General features: G+C 42.4%; 3 protein-coding genes across 6 annotated transcripts; all 3 read right to left on the bottom strand.

Moving 5' to 3' along the window:
• Positions 1-201: 201 nt before the first annotated feature.
• On the bottom strand, positions 202-2,968 carry LOC135638576 (cytochrome P450 81Q32-like). The gene is made up of 2 exons (XM_065151744.1): positions 1,986-2,968; positions 202-939 (listed from the first exon to the last, which is right to left on the bottom strand). The coding sequence occupies exons 1-2, from the start codon at positions 2,925-2,927 to the stop codon at positions 328-330; spliced, it is 1,554 nt and encodes a 517-aa protein (XP_065007816.1). The 5' UTR covers positions 2,928-2,968; the 3' UTR covers positions 202-327.
• A 1,306-nt stretch (positions 2,969-4,274) lies between these two features.
• On the bottom strand, positions 4,275-10,784 carry LOC103983753 (protein IMPAIRED IN BABA-INDUCED STERILITY 1-like). Of its 2 annotated transcripts, none has more exons than XM_018826613.2 (9): positions 8,989-10,784; positions 8,498-8,782; positions 8,098-8,415; positions 7,522-7,746; positions 6,918-7,015; positions 6,152-6,263; positions 5,502-6,026; positions 5,288-5,414; positions 4,275-4,673 (listed from the first exon to the last, which is right to left on the bottom strand). In XM_018826613.2, the coding sequence occupies exons 1-9, from the start codon at positions 9,334-9,336 to the stop codon at positions 4,654-4,656; spliced, it is 2,058 nt and encodes a 685-aa protein (XP_018682158.2). In that variant the 5' UTR covers positions 9,337-10,784; the 3' UTR covers positions 4,275-4,653. The 2 variants fall into 2 exon arrangements, with proteins under 2 accessions (XP_018682158.2, XP_065006331.1); XM_065150259.1 differs by lacking the exon at positions 4,275-4,673 and adding an exon at positions 4,696-4,957.
• A 227-nt stretch (positions 10,785-11,011) lies between these two features.
• LOC103983610 (uncharacterized) lies at positions 11,012-18,832 on the bottom strand. 3 transcript variants are annotated; one of them, XM_065150258.1, is made up of 5 exons: positions 18,161-18,832; positions 16,695-16,783; positions 16,262-16,488; positions 13,775-14,567; positions 11,012-13,450 (listed from the first exon to the last, which is right to left on the bottom strand). In XM_065150258.1, the coding sequence occupies exons 3-5, from the start codon at positions 16,484-16,486 to the stop codon at positions 11,235-11,237; spliced, it is 3,234 nt and encodes a 1,077-aa protein (XP_065006330.1). In that variant the 5' UTR covers positions 16,487-16,488; positions 16,695-16,783; positions 18,161-18,832; the 3' UTR covers positions 11,012-11,234. The 3 variants fall into 3 exon arrangements, with proteins under 3 accessions (XP_065006330.1, XP_009399128.2, XP_018682157.2); XM_009400853.3 differs by lacking the exon at positions 16,695-16,783 and having other exon boundaries at positions 18,161-18,831; XM_018826612.2 differs by lacking the exons at positions 16,695-16,783; positions 18,161-18,832 and adding an exon at positions 14,735-14,963 and having other exon boundaries at positions 16,262-16,398.
• Between the last annotated feature and the right edge of the window lie 1,209 nt (positions 18,833-20,041).

Raw genomic sequence — 20,041 nt, forward strand, 5'->3', positions numbered from 1 at the left:
CCTTATGAATGAAACGACTATACTGCTCCTCAACCTCAGTATCCATAGGCCTGCATGATCCTTTCCTGTAAATACCACCAAAATCTCAACCCTCGAATCCAACCATTTTAATCCCTCTTTTTGAAGACGTTTCCACTCTCAGTGTGGCGGGAGCCAACATAGATTATGAGATTCGAGTTGGGATACCAGCAAGCATCTTCCTTCATGAAGAAGAAATCACTTAACTTCCTTTGTATGACATTACAAGAATGCATTTTTGTTTATTATATAATGATAATGATGATGACTATGAGACATCTCATAAGATCGACTGATAATGTATTGTGTTTAGAGTTCAGAGAGAACATGGATCATGGCTTGACGGGGACGACAGATAGCGACCAAGGGAACTGCCCTGGGCATGGTCACGCCTGAAGCTTCGGCCATGTCGAGTTCTTCATGGCCGACAGTCTCCCACTCGAAGCAGTGGATCAATGTCCCCAGCGTTGGCCCCATCATCCTCAGCGCAAGCCCTTCTCCCGGGCACCTCCTCCTCCCCATGCCGAACGGGATCATCCAGCTTTCCTTGCCGCTGCCCTCGAACCTCTCCGGCATGAACTTGTTGGGCTCTTCCCAGACCTTGGGGTCCCTGTGAATGGCGTATGCGTTGACCAGGAGCATGGTGCGAGGGGGGACGACGACGCCGTCGACGGTGCACTCCTCGGTGGACTCATGGGGCACCAGCAGCGGCGCTGCGGGGTACAGACGGAGCGTCTCGTTGATGACGCCGCGGAGGTAGGGGAGGTTCGGGAGGTCGGATTCCTCCAGCATGCGGTTGTTTCCGACGCACGCGTCGATCTCGGCTTGGGCCTTCCGTAGCGTCTCCGGGTTGGTGAGCAGCAGCGACATCGCCCATTCCATCGTGGCCACCGACGTGTCTGTTCCTGCTACCAGCAAACCCTTGAAACAAAAGGAAATGAGAGTCGTCAACGTCTGCAGTATCGACATTGGAGAAGGATGTCAGCTGTCGACCATCACAATACGTCGAAGAAGGCCAACACATTGGTCTCGCATCAACAACCCTAAAAGATGATTCGTGTACTCTACTCATTTGCCCAGTGCATTAGACTTTTGGATATTAAGAACAGCGACAACGGCTTGATGGGTTACCAATTGAATTTGCATTCACGTCAAAAGGTAGAGAAATATATCTCATAGCTTTTCTCTACACCAAAGAAGGGGTGAAACTGATCTTCCAAATATTTGGAGGAGGAGAAAGCTGAAAAGGTTAAGTTATATTTTAACCTATGATCTTTATATACGATTTTGTAGTCTGAATCAAGGATGGAAGCGATGAATAATCTCCCTTTTCTATGTCTTTTCTACGACCTAACGAGTTTTGTGTATATATTTTTTGCGTTATTTTCCAACAGTTGATTGTGGTCTTTCACAAAAGAGAGTCTTCGAAAGAGGGAGGAAAGGTTTGGTTGCATACTTATTTGGATGCAAGGCAGAAAAGGGTTAGCTCGGACGAAGGGGATGATGATGATGATATCCTAATGAGATAAAAGACACCGAAGAAGATGGCTAAGTTGCATGCTTTTGCAAGGCTGAGTCGAAGAAGAAGAAGAAGAAGAAGAAGAAGAAGGATCCGGTCTCCATAAACCCTAACGAACATTCTGCACGCAAGAGAAGACATCCATGATGGTTAACTCGGGCTATAAAGCGGACATAAGGATGCAGTCACGTGGCCGTAGTCTCCCTTCTCGTGTCGGTGCAGCCCGAACCACGACACCCGTGCGTTGGGAGATCCTCCGCCGACCTCCTTTCGGCGTGCGAAACGTGTTCGACCAAATTCCACGTGGTCATGCCCAGACTAAAGACAAAAGTTGCTCGTTCATGGTACGGTCCAAAGTGTTGTGACTCGGTGATTTGGTCATGAGTCTCGTGGAGTGGACATTTCTGCGGAGGTGAAGAGGAAGAGAGGTCGAGAAGGATACACTCACGGTGATGAGAGACTTGATGATGTGGTCCGAGTGATGCTCGGGGTCATCCTTCTGCATGGAGAGCAGACTAGCGATCGTGGTCTTCTTCTTTGCCTCATCTTGCTCCTCACCGCCGTCTCCTTGTTTAACCTCCTTGCTCTCCCTCCTGTGATCGTCGATGAGGCCCTGCATCAACTCATCCCTCATCCTATCCAGTCTCGTCAGCCTCTTCCTGACTTCTCGTCCGTAGTCCAACCACCTCAGAAACGGAAAGAAGTCTCGGATGTTGGAAGCGCCGGCCAATGCTACCGTTTCCTCGGCCACCTCCATAAACTTCTTCGACTCCTCGGAGATCCTTCCCTCTTCCCCGTAGTACCTTTTCCCTGCGATGGTGATCATAAAGACGTTGATCACCAGCGCGAACAACCTCGACTTCAGCTCCACCTTCGCAGGCCCGGCCTTCGCATACCGGAAGAGGTGGCTCGCCATCGCACGCACCTCCGTGGCGCGGACGTCGGACGAGGACTGCAGGCGTCGGACCCCGAGGACCTCGACGGTGGCGATGCGGCGGAGGTTGCGCCAGTAGGCCCCGTACGGGGCCGTGCCGGGAGTGGAGTAGTTGTAGCTGATGTATCTGATGGAGGGGAGGCGGGGGCGGTTGGCGAAGGCGATGTCGTTGGTGGTGAAGCACTCCTCGGCGGCGGAGGCGGAGGAGACGACGAGAACAGGGCGAGAGCCGAAGCGGAGGAGGAGGACGGGGCCGTAGCGCTCTGTGACGCGGGCGAGAGCGCGGTGCAGGGGCTTCTTGAACATGTACAGGTGACCTATAATGGGGATCGTTGGAGGGCTCGGTGGGAGGTTCCTCTTCTCGTGGCTGCTGATGGTGCTGTTGTTAGAGAAGAGGATGGCCTTGAGGAAGAGGAGGAGAGCAAGGGAGAGGGCGACGCAGAGGAAGAACTCCATAGCGGAGGTGACAAAGAGATGTGGCGTATGCAGATGGAGTCGCAAAGAGCTGAGTGATTGCGGAGGAGAGAGTTTGATGGCTATATATACCACGCAGGAATTGCCGTGTGTGGCAATGCAACACGAAGAGATAAGGTTTGGGCGATGTCGGCCATCCCTAACCTCCGCTTCTTTTTCTATCACAGTGACTACATAATCTCGCACACGTTTAAATTAAGTAGTGCACTATGAACTTGTCATATCTTGTCCGCATAAACAGCAAGAAGAAGACGTTCATGCATTTGCAGGGGTCGTGTGACACGCATACTCCGATAAGACATGCGTAACGCGTACCTTCTTCGATGGATCTGCATGTTAAATGTTGTTCTTATTCGGTATAAAGAGCTGAGACCAACTTGCACTAATGCAAAGGGACCGCAAACGAGCAGATATTTTCTCCTTGTTCTCGAGGATGAGAGCCAACGTTTGGAGGTCGGTATCCAAGCAGAAGATGAACGGCAACAAACAGGTTTGACATCTTGTGTTCCGGCGACAGTAGTGATGCATGCCAGACTTGATGTGCACCGGCGACAGTGCCCTTTCCCAACTCAGAGAACGTGCCGTCGAACGTGTCTGAAGGTAAACGCCAAGATGCGCATTGACTTTTAGGGCGCGCACATGGATTGATTACCTGTCTCCGGCCACATTGCAACATGTCGGTGACAAACGTCAGATCACAACGCGAGTCCTCTCGAGGACTTTTACGAGTTCGGGGAAAGAGACGCGCGCCGTCGACGTCGCGCACGTGTACAACCAGCGTGCCTCCAGAATGGGTCACGTGGGTAAAGAGGCGCACCACGTTTCCGAGACATCTCGGTCGAGGCAGGGCCCACGAAAGGAACCCCCACTATCTTCCGTCGATCTGAAGTCAATGAGATCAGCGATCCTGCGATCGACGGCACAGAGACTCGCCCGCTTTTAACTACTCCCGAAGATCCTGTCTTGGATACTGTTTTGAGTACCGGAAAGGGCACGGTTGGCCCTGCCTCGACCGAGACATCTCGCAAACGTGCGCCTCTTTACCCACGTGACCCATCCCATTCTGGAGGCACGCTGGATGTACACGTAAAAGTCCTCGAGAGGACTCGCGTTGTGATCTGACGTTTGTCACCGACATGTTGCAACGTGACCGGAGACAGGTAATCAATCCATGTGCGCGCCCTAAAAGTCAATGCGCATGGCTTTCATCTGAAGTCAATGAGATAAGCAATCCTGCGGTCGACGGCACAGAGACTCGCCCGCTTTTAACTACTCCCGAAGATCCTGTCTTGGATACTGTTTTGAGTACCGGAAAGGGCACCACAAAATTATCCATTCATTCTGAAAGGAAAATTTGAACCATCGATGTTTATGTACACTATCTTTACAGATTCTTCACCTGCACGCAGGCCTTTCTTTAAAGCACTAAAAGTCCCTACAAGTCGATTTCTGCAATCTCAATTTAGCCGCAAATCATAAGAACATGACTCGTTTTGTGTTAAAAGCTTTCGTGCTCATTAAACATCTTAAGTCGAAAATCCCAGCGGGATCAGTGTCGGAAAAGATCAAGCCCTGAATTCAGTTACCAGCGTATCACTTAACCCGAATCTGATTTGATCTTTGTCCGTCGTACGCTTCCAAGGAAATCTTGCTGGTGATACTGGAGGCGCCCATCTCTTCTGATAAAAAGCAACACCGCAGCCAATTCTTAGCGTCCCTGTTTTTTCCCTGCTAATATACAAATTAAGAATGAGTTTATTCCTCGAACGAATTATATCAAAGTAACTTCTAGGAAAGTATACAAGCAGTAAGGATGGAGTGGGTGAAAAATTCCAATCACAAGTCCGGTCCAAAATCATAATCCTGTTGAACAAATCATATGAGGAACCTTGATCTTTTAGCAGCGCATCATGATCGACGATGCTGTATCCAGTCGAACGAACATGGCATAGTATTCATATTAGGACTCGAAAAGGTGCATAAGCTAGCTTGGATATGTAGATAGTTGTTGGCTGAACAAACAAGAAGAATCAGTTTAGAAACCAATATCTAAATGAAAAGAGGCTAAAGCTGTCGATTTCAGTTAAAACGTCTACACAGCTGAAACGAAGCAGTAAATTTTTTGACAATCATAATGGAGTGACAGGCATGAAATCCAGGCAAAGAGAGGTTCATGAATAAGGCTGAAGGATTTGGAAGAAAATGTTGGCGTAGAGTTGGGCAGTTGAAGGAGATGATTTCCATCTCATACATAGTTCATGATCTGAGAATCTATGCAGACAAAGGATATTGTCAACAGGAACATGATCAGTGCAAGGTGCACAAAAACACCTGAAGTTTACCTCTTTGGAACCATGACTTTCGAACAGCTTTGTGGATTTTCCATTCGTGCTTCTCTAGAAATTCATCAACCCTTTGTGATTGGAGGAGTAGAGGCCCTGACAGATCTACTTTTTCTTCTCGATAACCCTGAAAATTTTGGAGTCAAGTAGCAAATGATTAGCTAAGCGAATGGTATAGAAGAAAGTAAAAGAATGTCAGTAGCTGCATCAGTACCAAGCTCCTGTTCCTAGGCATTACTGCTCCTTCTGACAAATCTTGAGAAGGATGGGCGCTCAAAGAATATACTGAGTCCTGAAAGTCTGGAGGTATCCAATGCTTCAGCGTTGCATTTCTTGTCAACTCATAGGGCTTATGGCCTTTTGAGCTGGAATAGGGTACATGTTGAAGATCTCCATTTCCTACTCCATTTAACTTGAAAGTACTTTTAGCCTGTGAAACATTTGATGGGTTAAACTTTTCCAATTCGACCTGTCTAGATCTGGATCCAGCATGAGATTTGATGTGTCGTTGGTCTTCTTTTGGTCTCTTTGTCCGTGCAAAGCTGGTAGAGGCAGAAACGTCCAGCAGCCCTGAGGAAGGAAGACCTCTTTGAGGGATTTGCTTGACATGTCTACCCTCATCTCGAAATGTAAGACTTGGCGTCGGCTGCAGATCAACCAATAATCTTTTATTATCATTTGCTACTGGAATCTTTCTTTTTTTGCCACTTCTATTCATTCCTTGAGCATTTCTTGAACCCTGCCAGAAACATGGAGTTTTTAATATTGTCGTGCCAATAAATACTACAAGATTTTTTTATTGCTTATATCGAACCATTTTGAAGATAACCATCTTTTAATTTTCATGCACAGAGAGAGACAGACCTCTTTGTGAGATGCTATCTTTGCTAGGGCATTTGATTCTCGTGAAGGCTTAAGTGCTCTTGAAGGTTTTCTTGTGGCCTCTACAATGTGTGATCTGCTCTTGACAATCCTCCTGAAATTACAGAGTAAATTGATTAAAAAATGTTTGACAATCAAGTAAAGAATTGCTCTTTATGTAAAAGGAAAGGAAGTTGTGCTACCATCATATCAAACAAACAATCAGATACTTGGATGAACAACTAGTCTGAACATTTGAAAGGTAGAAAGAAAAGTTGTGCTATAGTCATATGAGTAATCAGATAGATGAACAACTAGTTTGAACATTTGAAAGGTAGCTTTTCTTTGCAAAATGAACATCACCAAAGTAGTTTCATTAGTCAGTAGATAATTTCAGGGAGCAAAAGAAGCTCAGATTTGAAATGTTGTTGTCACTTACGGCGAGAAAAACTCAGAATCTCCCATCCTATATTAAATCTAACACAGCATGTTTTTGACGTAGTATGTTTTAGCTATTAACTAGCTGTAAACTAACCTTTTTTTGGTTTCATAAGCTTAAATGACAACCAATTCTTTAAATTATATTAAATTCTTGATTATCCATCTGGTCATCATGTTAAAGTTCCAGTATATAACAATCCAGGTTCCTTTAAGCACACCAGTTACACCATAAGACCTGATAGAACCCACATATAACAGTATTAAGTTTCAACTATGCTATCAAAAAAGAGACTATATCATGTTTTTTGGAGAAAAAGTTTTTTGTCACCTTTGTGACTCCTCCCGAAACTTTGCATCGATTTCTTTGTTAGGCTGGTATTTTGGCAAGCTGGATGGATCACATGCATAAGGCTTTGTCCTGAAGTACTGAACAAGCATGGGAAAAAAATTAGACCGTAAAAACTGACATGCTTTGTAGATCCTTAATAATGTTAAAGCATATTATCATGAAAACCATATAGACAAGTGAGATAACAGAAGGCAAGAGGCTATGCACATTAGTGTGAAGCATAATTACTCAGGAAGTCTAAATCTGATCTTAGAATGCAAATAAACAACTCATAAGCCAGATTATACTTAGTTTTGATCTGTAAATTGAGAACCTTCTATATGCATGCAATGTGGTCTGAGAGTATAATCCTGATGACAGGGAATTAGCTTTTCTAGGAAAATGGTAATGCAACAAATCATTTTATCATATATTCTGCTTTTCTACAGTTAATTATTAAAAAAAGTCTGCTCTTAATCATGATGGGGAGCATCTCTTAATCCTTATTAGCAACCTATAATTATAAATCTCACACAGAGAAGAATACTGAGAAGATATTATCAAAGTAACTCACTAGAGACCAAATCCTACACAAGTGTTTTACCTCAGAAGTAAGAGCAGTAGAAGCTGTGCCACGTTTATTGGGCTCAATAGATAGAAGTGTCTGTAGCAACTTAAATGCACTATCTGGTAAAAAGCGAAATGTCTCTCGGATGCAATTTTCATAAGGATGAGGCTTAAAAATAGTTTCACGGGGCAGGCTGGATTTGTTCCAAAATTCTTCCGGTGGAGAGCCACAGAGCTTAAAGATTTTATGTAGTTGCTCAACCTGAAGATACACAAAAATAATTAGAGCTTCAAGCTACTAATAATGGATTAAATCACCAACAGCATAGTATAGCTACCACCATTTAGCATTCTTTCCCCTGGTGTAATATAAGAGCCATACTGATTTGAGCATAAAGGGGTATTAAGATGGTTATTTAATATCCATGCTCCAAAAGAATGTGAGCTTTGCAACATGGTTCACCTCATGCGCTGCTTCTGGAATCAGTCTTTCTTTGTAATTGTGCAACAATGTATTTCTTAACTAGTTCTAATTCTTGCTTCTGGAGTGTCAGCGTACAACTGCAAATTACACCTAACAACAATGAGAAAGTAAGATTGAGAGGATAATTACCTCAGTTCTTCCTTGCAAGATAGGCTCCCCAAAGAAAAGTTCTGCAAATACACATCCAACGCTCCACAGATCTACGGATGGCTCGTAGTCTGTTGATCCCAGGAGAAGCTCAGGTGGCCGATACCATAACGTCACAACTCGACTGGTTAGTGGTTGCTTATCCTTAGGATCCAAGATGTTTGCCAAACCAAAATCAGCAATCTTCAGAATTCCCTCATTGTTAACCAAAAGATTTGCGCATTTGATGTCGCGGTGTATGACACCATGTGAATGACACTGTTGTAGTCCAGATAGCAATTGGTGCATATAGCATTTGACCTGTAACAAATGAGCACGGTCAATTTCCTGCTGAGCTAGTGAGGTTTGTAGATCTGAAATAGTTCCAAGGTTCGTGCATAACCTGTGGTTCACTGAGTTTGATGTCAGGACAAGATGACAACCCTGCAAGATCATGCTCCATGTATTCTAAAACAAGATATATACTGCACGACAACCGAGAAGTAATTAAGCCCTCCAGTTTTATGACATTTGGATGATCAAGCCTGCGGAGGATCTGTATCTCCCTTGCCATAAACCTAACATTCTCAGGATCAAAATTGTCGAAGCGCACCTTCTTCAGGGCAACAATCCTCCCTGTCTCGATCTCACATGCTCTAAACACACTGCTATAGGTACCTTGCCCGATCTTAGATGCATTTGAAATGAACAAAGATCCTTGTCAGATAACAGTGAGATGAAGAAACAGTGTCGGAACAGAAGAGCAACAAACACAATTTTCCAGCAGTAGCAACAGAAGACCAAGAATAAATATAAGGACATAGCTTAAGCTATTAAGTATGAATAACAGCGGAAAAATGGAATGGAAGTCGTCTCATATGATCTCTAAAATACCTTCTCCAATTTCTCGAAGGAGTCAGCTTTGAGGGGCACCCATCCCTGAATGGCTTCCCCGGCGACGGCGCTGAGCCACGCAGGCCATCCCGCGGCAATCTGCTCCCCTTCGCTGCTCCGATTCAAGTTCCACAGCCGAAAGCTAACGGAGCTGTTGCCGGAGGAGCTCATTTTCCCAGACTCCCCTGACTCGCTACAGTCACCGAACTCATAGTTGGCAAGCTGAGGGCGGTTCCAGAACGACGGCGAAGATTGGAACTCTCCCGAGGTCTCGAGGGTTCCCGAGACGCCCGAGGAGACAAATGCCGGCGTAAGAGGGGCCGCGTTCTTCGACGCTACGCAACCCATCACGGCCTACGATCGGCCGGCTGCCGGCGTGCAATCGGGGAATCCAGGTGGAGGAATTACCTCCCGAGGAAGGGAGAAACACCCACTTGGAGAGATGGGGAAGGGAACCGAGAAAGGGAAGAAGAACAGGAGGCAAAGGAGAACCCCGAGAGGTTCTAACTAAAGATAGAAAAGTGGGATCTTTATTACCTTCGCTTCTCTTTCTCCTCCGCAGTGATGATTAGGTCCCTCCCGCGTATCGCCTTCCTCTGGCGAGATTAACTGGGGAAGAAGGCACAAGAACCGGAGAAAGAATAGGACGGACAGGGGATTCAAGAACGGTGAGATCCCCCCCTCCCCAAAGATAGCAAAGATGAGATATTTATCTTCAAAGATAGGATCTTTACGGTTCTTTTCTTCTCGTTATCATCGACGTCCGTTCTGCCAACGAACGAACTCCGAGATTGCCGCGGGAGGAGCCGATGAAACCTCCTCCATTTCCCGCGCAAAAAAGCAGCCTCTCATATGAAATGAGAGCAAGTAAGCAAGCAAGCAAGCAGCTGGAAGCATCTGATCTTTGCTTGAAGCTACAGTTGCTGACGAGAGGAGGCGGTGATTGTCCGCCTGAGGAAGAAGAGGGGTGATGGAGGCAACGGTGGCTCGCCTCCATCGAAGGTGAAGTCGAAGTGGATCACCACCAACATGGACCAATCAAACAGGGCTTTTTTGGTGGGGATTTTTTGAGGTTGCTTTCAGAAGGATACTATTTGTCCACAGGCAGGTGTTGGAACAGTGAAAATTTCTAGCATTCGCAAAATGTAAGGATGATGATATGAGATGAGGGATTCATTTATTCATACTGCTTAATTCATGAACTTTTAGTCACAGACTGCAAAAGTTTCACGCATGATTCTCTACCATAAGAACTTTTATATATGGATGATGAGTGACCATCTACCATCATGTTCTTTCCTCAGCTTGAATGGTTGCTATTGGCTGCTCAACAGTCTGTCTTGAATCTACTCCATCAAGGGGAAGAGAATTATGATGAAGAATGCTTGGTGAGAGAATTGCAATTTGGGCATTAGATATGAGGAATGAATAAATCTTATACATGATTTATTGAGTTCAATAAACATGCCAACAAGCTGGAAAATTATGACAAAAGAAAGATCAAATCATGCTCAACATAAGCTGTTCTCAACTTCTCTGCAATGAATCAAAACTCCAAAGCCAATGGCTGAAGAGATGGATTTGATTACTAAACACATTCTCGATGATGGCATGTTCTACATCGATTAACATTCTAAATATCCCTACAAAGCTGAAAAGACTACCTTCCCTTAAAAAAAAAAAAAAATCAACACAATGCAGTCAAAGTAAATCGATGTGAGCATCCACCTGAACTAAGCCGATCCATATCTTCTCCGTATCTTTTTGGTCATTGCCATACAACAGTTCAAACATCTTTAGATCTCAAGAAGTAATCGGTCATGGAACATGATGTCGAGGATTCGGAGGACATGTCACACTAAGAGCAAGCAACCATCTCAAGGCAGAATGCCAAAACTATGAATCATTCTGAAGCATTGCAACAATGAAGACAAAAGAAAGGGAGAATAGATCTTTGTGTCCATTTATCAGCAGCTTACTCAGGAGTGTCCCCACAAAAAATGAGCTTAGACTTCATGGAATCTACCAATCAAATGTTCTTTTTTTCGTTTCATGTAGTAATGCAACGATATTTTGGAATTTACAAGCTGTTATTGACTGTCACCAACCCCAAATTAAAACTAATAATAACATATAAAAAAACTACATTTCATGAATATTTAGTACCTTCCACTTGCACCATTAAGGAACCAGTCTGAATTCCTCTATAAAACAAGCATTTGCATGTGTAGTGCTCCTTTTCAGGTTCAATGAGTAGCGAGACTAACAGGAAGGCATCTCTGCCTACGGCATCGCCTTGTCGTCCTTCCCCATCCGATCATACCCACTTTATCTATTGTTATTTCAGAATTACTCGGTTGAGATGGTGGAAGTGAGCTCACCCCTATCTCCTCAAATGTGATGGACAAACTTCTAGGCTGCTTCCTCCTGTTTGTTTGGGAGTTTATTCCACTTTGACCAATGTTTCGTCTTGTTAGATCTGTCTGCCAAGGCCTACCTGATGCTTTCATCATCCCTCCAATAGTTTGGAGATCCTCTGTAACTTCATGCCTTGACAGTGATGCAAGACCTGGCAGAATATCTTTCTGGAAGTCCCTTCGCCGCTGCCTTCTCTTTCTTGCCTGGCCACGCCGAGGTTTTGCGAAAAGCAACGAAGCTGCACCTACGTCTTGTTTGCCTTCATGTTCATCTTTGATCTCAAGTTCCTTTGATCTCAACCAATACCGATCCACCTTAATTTCTTGGAGCTTTAGTGTCGTTGCCTCAAAGATATCCAAACCATCATCATCTGAAGATTGAGTTCCGCCATCTCCACCATCACCCAGCAGCCTTGGGTTTTCTGCTCTGCATGATGCTACTACATCTGCAAACCAACACAAAGTGTCAAATCGAGGCAGGGATGACGGGTGGGAATTGGTGTCATCTGGATGACCTCTGCAACCCATAGAGATAGCAACTAAATTCTCTGCAGCCAATCTAACAAGTGTAAAACCAGAATAATCCTTTTCCTCCGAACCATCTTTCTTGCTTGATGGAATGTGTTTATACTTCTTTATCATTGCCATTTGAGCCTGAGAAATGTTTGCTTCCGAATCAATGTTAGAAGCAATTTTTGCACCTACACTGGATTTAGCATATGATGACTGAACCACTATCTCATCTCTAGGTAATATCTTTGAAGGTATAGGTTCATCTCTACATGCAAACTCAGCATTGGGACGAATGTGATTCCTAAAATTTTCCCTGTTGTTTCCACTACAAATTTCGGTGATTGAATCACCAATATGGATATTATCCTGTGAATTCAGCACCTGTATATCACAGGACAAGTCATCGATGATCATGTTGCCATTTTTCTTAATAGTATTACCAGATAAATGTTTTCCCATACGCCGAAGAGAAGCTGATATGCTGCTTTGTTGTGTTGTCTTATGAAGAGGAAAACCAAGAATAATTGTCCCATTGTTATCAGAAACTTCATTTCCCTGCACTTTGTAATGCTTAAACTGTGAAGCTGATGTGACTTCCGGCATGGTACATCGAGAGAAATCCAGCTCTTTTCCTTCATTCCTCTCACCTCCAGGAGCAACAACATTGGAGCTAGAAATTAGCTGACGACGCCCATTGGAAAAGCAAAAATCTGCTCTCGAATCATATTTTCTCAAGTCAACAGCCTCATTATAGGATGCTTTGTTTCTGAATGAAGATGGATCCTCTGGCACCTTATCATTAACATCACAAATGACTCTATCCTGTCTGAAAGTAATCTTATCTTCAACATCACTTGGAAATACTTGATTTAGGTCCAGGTGAGTTTTCAAATCTCTGCTACTGAAATGCTTTGTGTAGTTTTCAGGCAAATGATAACGAAGATCTCTATTGGCATCATCAACCTTGTCTGGCTTACAAACTGCAATTTCTGTATGTAGTTCTGAACTGGACTCCAGATGAAGACCATGGTGATATCCATTTGCATGAGGCACCCTAATATCCGAACCTAGGCTTGTGGACAGGCTCTTAGTATTTTTCCAATTTTGACAAGTAACAGGGACTTGAGCATCTATCTTGGAACCCAGGCTCCCATTAGGAAGATTAGATGACACGCTGAAGCATGGAAGTGCTTGAACCATGGTTTGCCTGTTGCTAATGCTGATGGCAGGTTTTATCCAAGATGAAACAAATGAAGGTGCAGAACTGATTAAATCGGCCTTGGGAGTTGTCATTGTAGAAGGCGTTGAGGGAGACACTAGCGATAAATTTGAGCAGGTGATATGAGGGACTCTTAGAGATGCCTGGATATTGTGAATTGGCTCTTGTCTAGACCATGTCTCTTGGTTATTATGGTTGAATAAAGAAAATTCGTGACATTTCTTAGTGTTTGATTGTAAAGTTTCAGATGATGTTGAAGCGTTATCATCATAGAAAGTCTGAGAAAAAGAATCCACAGTGCTCCCTTTGTTCGCTGTATATTGATAATCAAAACATAATAAGTATGAGAAAAAAGAAGTTCGAAGAAGGTATATAACAGCATAATTAGCAAGACTTGTACTATGCATTAACAAGAAAAGCATAATTAACTTCTGTGCACTGGACCTACACCATGCATTAGCAGATGTGGGAAACCAAGCATTCAATCAAATGCATGAAGATGAGCATCTAACAGTGACAGTTGAATAATGCAAGGTCTGGTTAGTTTTGACAAATTCTTGCAATGATGCCATAATATGACAGTTTAAGCCAAGTCACAAAGGACCAAACAAACAAATTTAAGAGATCAAAACATTACCAGATTCATGATTAAATAATGGCCATTCTCTTTTTGTGAGTACATCCTTATGCAAGTGGTCTGAAGTAGTCTGTTGATTGACATGTCGTTCTATGAAATTAGTCTTTGATCTCAGAGATAAAAGATGCTCTTGATTCCTATTGCTGTGAGTCTCGAAGCCAAGTAATTGAATAGAAGCTGATTTTGCTGGAGTTTCATAACATATTTCTGTTATTGGTTTATTTAAATCAACTGCACTGCAGGCTGATATACCAAATTGTGTTGGTGAATTCAGTATCTGATGTTCTTCTTTATGATCACCACCTAGAGTGAGCTTCACATCATTCTCAGAATAGAGAGAGCAATTTCCATTCTTGAAAATACTAGCACTATGCGATAACTCAACAATTTTAGTCTGCACAGATCCATCAGTATCTTCAGTGTCTATATATACATCAGCTGGAAGTTGAAGGTTAAATCTTCTTTTCTTCAGAGGCTTGTATTCAAGTGCCTCGGTGTCCTTTTGAGAAGCTCCATTTAGTGATGGGAAATGATCAGATCGAACATTCCCTTCCCTTGAGAAACTAAAATGGGACCTCTCGGTGCCTGCAAAAGGTGTCTTTCCGTCGCCACTGTTTCCCAGAGGAAGGTGAGATATCTGTAATATCTTTTCAGTACATTCAGATTGCATTTGAGATGAAAAAGAATTTGAGTGTGATGCTTCTGCCGGTGTGAAAGATCCACAATACCCTCTAGTTTGAAACTGATTCATCAGGTCTTTCTGTATTCTATACAGACGATGAAGCTCATAGACCTGAACGACAAGTGAAACAACATTTATTACAGGAAAGCACATGGAAAGCTCAAAAGTGATATGAGGAAAAAAGTATCTTTATTTTCTCTTCTCTCCAGGAGAAGACTATCTTATTCATAAAGAGGAATCCAATTGAACATCAGATAGTGACAGGTTTGTGTACATACACAACATCTATCCTCTCAATGAATTCAGCCTACATTGTTAGTCTAAGCTTACTGATGCAATAATCTGAAGATAAAGAAAGAAGTAGGGCCTAATTCTTCCAAATGCAATCTTGTTCTCCGGGTTTTTGTTTGAGCTTCTTTGACTCGATACAACTTGGTCCAATATTTCATCAAAATACAGACAGACTCCTCAAGATTGAGTGTTCCTCTTCGATTTGCAAGTGAATTACTACAAAGAACAGTAAAATTTTCAAACAAATAGAAATTAATAAAAACCTGGGAAAATGGAACTTTGTAAGATAAATATAGCTAGGTCAGGCTATCCTATTCTGGGAATCTAGAAGCAAAGAATGTGCAGGAACTGAACTACTTAATAAACTTGAAAATATAAAAGTTCCATGTAGTAACTCAAGAAAGACATGATGATTGAAAACTCTAAATCATGTGTACTACATACATACTAAACAATTAGCTTCCGGTCCATGATCTAAATATTAGATTGCTTGAGTTAAAAAAGGAGGAGCAGTGGACACCTCTGCCTTTATTTTATAAACAACAATCCAAATAAGGAAGTACAAACAAACTCATGACTTGCATGTTTGAAAAAATCTTCAAAAAGGATTCAATGTCAAAAAAATCATTTTCCAGAACTATTGAAAAGATCAAGACTCGAGACAATCTGGAAGACAAGCATTAGTAAGAGATCAAATTTTGGGGAAGATAAAAGTCAAAATCGAATAAAAAATTATGTCAATATTCTATGTACTGGGCAAGCAATCTGTAATAACCTTAGCTGAACTAGAGATGAGATGTCAAATTTTAAATTTACTGGGAAAGCAATCTGAACTGACCCTAATTGAATCTAGATTAATGTCTTTATCAACAAATAAAATATTAGCAAGTTACTTAAGCAAGATCAATTTTACCTGATCCCTTTTGGTAAATAAGATATCAGATAACGAATCTAAAGCTGTTTGGAACTTAAAAATGAGAGTTACATCTTCCAGCTAAAGGCTAATCAAAGAATACATTGAGGAGGATTTTCATATTTTATAAAAACCACCTGAAGTTAAAAGTGATGCCTTCCATATGACCAACAAAAATGATCGGAAATATGTCGCAAGTTGAAATTCATAATTCAGCAGCCATTGACAGTTTTCTCCCAGAATATACATGAAAATCCCATCTGTGAGGATAATGTCAACTTGTTTAGCCTAATAGCTATCACTACACGGTCAGTTCTTAGAACTTTGGTGACTGAGGTATACCAAATAGCCAAAGTACAGGATAATTGATGAGAATTTAAAACACAAAGTTTGTCACAAACAACTAGACTTTGTTGAGAAAATTAAGTTATCAAAACCATTAAGCAGAGATGAGACATAATAATCAAGTCATTTCACCAAGAAAACAGAGATGAAGTGCATCCCAAGAATGCTATAAACTATAAAGTGAAATGGAATAGATTAACTCATCCCGGAGGTAATTTCCTTCTCAAACAGTTATAGAGAACATTAATATCTTTACCTGCTTCCTAAATATGGCTTCATGTTCAAGCATTGTCCGCCTTATCATGCCTTTATCATGTTCCGAGCATCCATCCACCAACTTTGGTACGTGATTGTTGTAGAGATGCTCACTAAACTTCTTGTCCTGAAAGTACCAAGACCAACTATTTCTTGCATCCTCTTTAATTTCCCACATGGAATTATATCCTGGAAGGTAATATTTACCCTGCACTTTCATCACCATTCCTGCAAGTTCCAAAGCTAATCAGCAAAGAATAGTAAGATAGTGGCAAAAGGATTTATAGTGGATTTTTTATGCAACAAAAAGAAAGTGAAAGAGACAACACTGGAATGTCAAATGGGCTTTTGTCTTCCAAAAATAACATAGTACAGTAATACTTATTTTTCAAATTGTAGGTACATTTCATGTTCAACATAAAAGCATAAGTTACCCTACTCCCTCAGGAACTTTAGCAAGTGTTATCAAGAAGGGAAATCTGTGGTAGGGAGAAGGGAAATAGTTAAAATCAACCACCATCGCCTGTAGCAATAGCAGCAAAGATAAGTTAATAATAGGTAGTGATGAAAATGATTTATATTAAAAGAAAAAGAAACAATGTTTACAATCACAAGCTTCAGTCTCTTGACTGGCAGTTGTTTAGCAAGAAAAGAAATATAAGACGAAACCGAATGCATCATCCTAATGTAATATTGATTATGTTGCATTTATGCCACAATAACTAGCACTAATCTAGTACCTAAACATGTACAGGAAAAAGATATGATGTACCTGGAGCAACAATGTACAACTGCAACATTTGCAATTGCTGCCCTAACCCATAATTACACAATCAAAGAACATAAGGAGTTATGGTACAAGAAAGGCATGAAAAGATGGCATAAATATCATTGGAGACAGCACCTAGGATTCCATACGAAAAGTCATGGTGAGGAGGCATGCGGAAACCATGTGAAGATAGATAGAAACCCATGCATTAACTTAGCCAATGATATCAAGAGTGCCAATGGATAAATTGACTATGTGAAGCAATACTCTACAAGCTCATAGACACTAGAATGCAGTTGAAAAGAAAGGGACATATGGAGATACCAAATAGAATAGCAACAAGCTACGGCACTTTGAATGTGATTCCCACTAAATCCTGAATGCAGATGTTCAAGATCACTGCAGCATTCAACTGACAATTATTTGCAGCAGGCAGAAGCACATTTTTCAAAATTGGATCTTCAGGCTTCGGAACCCATAAGATGAGGTTCAACCTCGTAACCAAAGCTGGTCCATTTGCTCAAGGTTTTTAAAGATTGAATCGGAAGAAAAGGATGACATCTATATACTTACAACACAGAGTACATTTACAAGAAGAGCATCAAAGTGAAGAAGCCTTTGGTCCAAAGATAGGAAACCTACAGACCTAGTAGAACCCAAATATGGGAAATAGTAAATTCACAAAAGAAAACTGTTTATACCAAAACCTGGCATGCAAAGTTGGCAGTGGAAGAACAAAAAGAAGTCTGGTAGAATCAAAGAGAGGTATAAGAGTTCATTAATCTTTACATCAGCGGTTGAAGATAGAGCAAATCTTTTCCTTTTCAATTCAAGCTTCGCTCCACAAACAATAATCAGCAGGAGACTCCATCATCATAATGAAAGAAATAAGTGTCAAAAATGGCTTAAAGGGACGGAAATTTTCTGGTTTTATCCAATAGCAAACAGAAAAAGCATATCATTTCTTTCAACGATAATTAATCTAAAGCACGCCCTCAAAATCCTACATCAAAATAAACATCCACTTTAAAAGAAATAGCAAGAGTCAAATAACCACAAACCAAACACAGAGATATCACAATCATCATCTAAATCAAGAAATCGACCGAAGAAGAAAAGAACATATATCACCTCTCCCTCTCATCCATCTTGCGAATATCGTCGTAGCAAATTCGGCATCAGGACGCAGAACATCGAAAATCCAAGTTGCCGCGAGCATTCAGCCATGGAAAAACGGCAACTTTCCGAGCGTCCCACCCGTTCGAGCGCCCGAAGCTGCCGCAACAATTCAGGAGACGAGGAGCCAAGACAAGGGATAGCCGCGCCACTGGAAACAGCGAAGACTCGGCCCAAAAAAGATGCAACTTTTGGGATCAAAATGCACTAAAGGAAAAAAAATGGGCATCTGGAACAGGCCATAAGCACCAGACGCAGCAGCAGATCGGGGGGTTTCGATCCCTTGGGCCACAAGGAAAGGGGCAGGCAAGAGATCCGAGATAAAAGAAAGATGTCTCACAAGAATGAACGACCTTCCAAGAACTACAGTGACCGGAAACTTGTCCTTTGTTTCTCGGCCTTTACCATCTCTCTCTCTCTCTCTCGGTTGGTTTCTTCTACTTTCCAGTGAGTATCCTTTATTGGGCGTTGGGAGAAGTGATCGAAATGAGATCTTTTCCTTCTTTATGGGCTCAGAGATTCTCTCCTCCCTGCCTTGCCTTTCTGTGGGGGTATAGAAGAAACATAACGAGACAAAGGCAGAACAGTCCAATGGATATCTACACAGCTCCTACCTTCACTCGCACACATACACATACGCACCAATATTTTCTTTTTCCCCCTTCAGATTACTAACAACTTGGATTATAGTATGGAAGATGGCATAGAACTGTCGATCCATGACGATATCATCCGATGGTGGCCTCCTCGTATCCTTGTTGGCGGCTGACAGCGAATTGTCGGTAGATATGGTGTGGGTCCCACCGGCCTCTGCCCCTCCTCTCCACGAGAGCATACTTTCGGAGGGAGATGCGATGAAAGACGAGCTCAACTGTTCATGACACTTGTTGGCGACTGAGCTAAAGAAAACTGGGATTGATGGAGACCCCTTTGCCTGTAACACGACACTCGTGAAGACTTGATTCCCTGCCTCGACTCCGGTGAGTGGAGAGAGGAGCGGTCCGCACTACCAAACCACACAACGCCAGATCTAAGACTCACCCAAAAAGCTTGCAGTACAAACATAGTAATTGGGTCAGACAAATCATCTTTTTCTCCATGGCGCATGATGCTGTTAGCATCGGCATGATGAGCCCTGGGAAGAGGTCCCTACGACTCCCATGATCCCCGGCAACCGAGAGAAGACACGACTGTAGCACCTCCGACCATTCTGTACCGATTCCGGTCTTCTTTAAAGTTCATCCGAAAAGTAACTTAGAAAAGTCTAGATGTGCTCATCGAAGAAGATGGAAATTTTAGGGGGTGAAACCGTGCTTCATCGTTTTCTTTTTCCTCTCAAAGCCAATGAATGATTCGAGTTCGAGTTCGAAGCCATCAGGTCGATCACGCAAGAAAAAATCCAGATGGATAAACACCGATGTTTTCTTTGTCCTCTTGAACATGCGCACATCGGAGTGGTGGAGGCAGAAAAGCAAGAACAGCATCAACGATTGTTAGCGTTGCAAGCTATTATAGCTTCATGTGGTCTGTCAATCTCAGATAATGGTTTCCGGAAGGTGAAGCACTGTAATTAATATCTATTGTTTATTGTAAGTTAACTATAAACTAATATCGTTTACAATCTCGTTGTAATGCAAAAAAGCATAAGGCTGTGGATTTGTGGACATCATAGTAATCTGTCATATCTTCGAAATATTACAAGTTCTTATAATAAATCATAAAAAATGATTGTCAATAGAAATCTGCTTGCATAATTCTCCAGTGATGCCACTGCAGCTCACAGCCATTAAAGCAACACCAAACCAAAGGCACAAGCTTGGCTTCTCTGTGTGCATC

This window comes from Musa acuminata, chromosome BXJ3-5 (assembly GCF_036884655.1).
Source record: "Musa acuminata AAA Group cultivar baxijiao chromosome BXJ3-5, Cavendish_Baxijiao_AAA, whole genome shotgun sequence".
NCBI lineage: Eukaryota > Viridiplantae > Streptophyta > Magnoliopsida > Zingiberales > Musaceae > Musa > Musa acuminata.

Bases quoted from the DNA above. Each gene is read 5' to 3' on its own strand.
- LOC103983753 (XM_065150259.1), bottom strand. From the start codon at position 9,336: ATGGGTTGCGTAGCGTCGAAGAACGCGGCCCCTCTTACGCCGGCATTT. The intron at 8,783-8,988 runs GTATTTTAGAGA...AATGCATCTAAG, and splicing joins CCTTCGAGAAATTGGAGAAG to ATCGGGCAAGGTACCTATAG. The intron at 6,264-6,917 runs GTGACAAAAAAC...CTGTAATTTCAG, and splicing joins TTTCGGGAGGAGTCACAAAG to GAGGATTGTCAAGAGCAGAT.
- LOC103983610 (XM_009400853.3), bottom strand. From the start codon at position 18,248: ATGCTCGCGGCAACTTGGATTTTCGATGTTCTGCGTCCTGATGCCGAA. The intron at 16,489-18,160 runs GTGATATATGTT...TGGAACTTGCAG, and splicing joins AAGATGGATGAGAGGGAGAG to GAATGGTGATGAAAGTGCAG. The intron at 14,568-16,261 runs GTAAAGATATTA...CTTGTCGTTCAG, and splicing joins AAGCCATATTTAGGAAGCAG to GTCTATGAGCTTCATCGTCT.
- LOC135638576 (XM_065151744.1), bottom strand. From the start codon at position 2,927: ATGGAGTTCTTCCTCTGCGTCGCCCTCTCCCTTGCTCTCCTCCTCTTC. The intron at 940-1,985 runs GTGAGTGTATCC...TTTTGTTTCAAG, and splicing joins TCATCAAGTCTCTCATCACC to GGTTTGCTGGTAGCAGGAAC.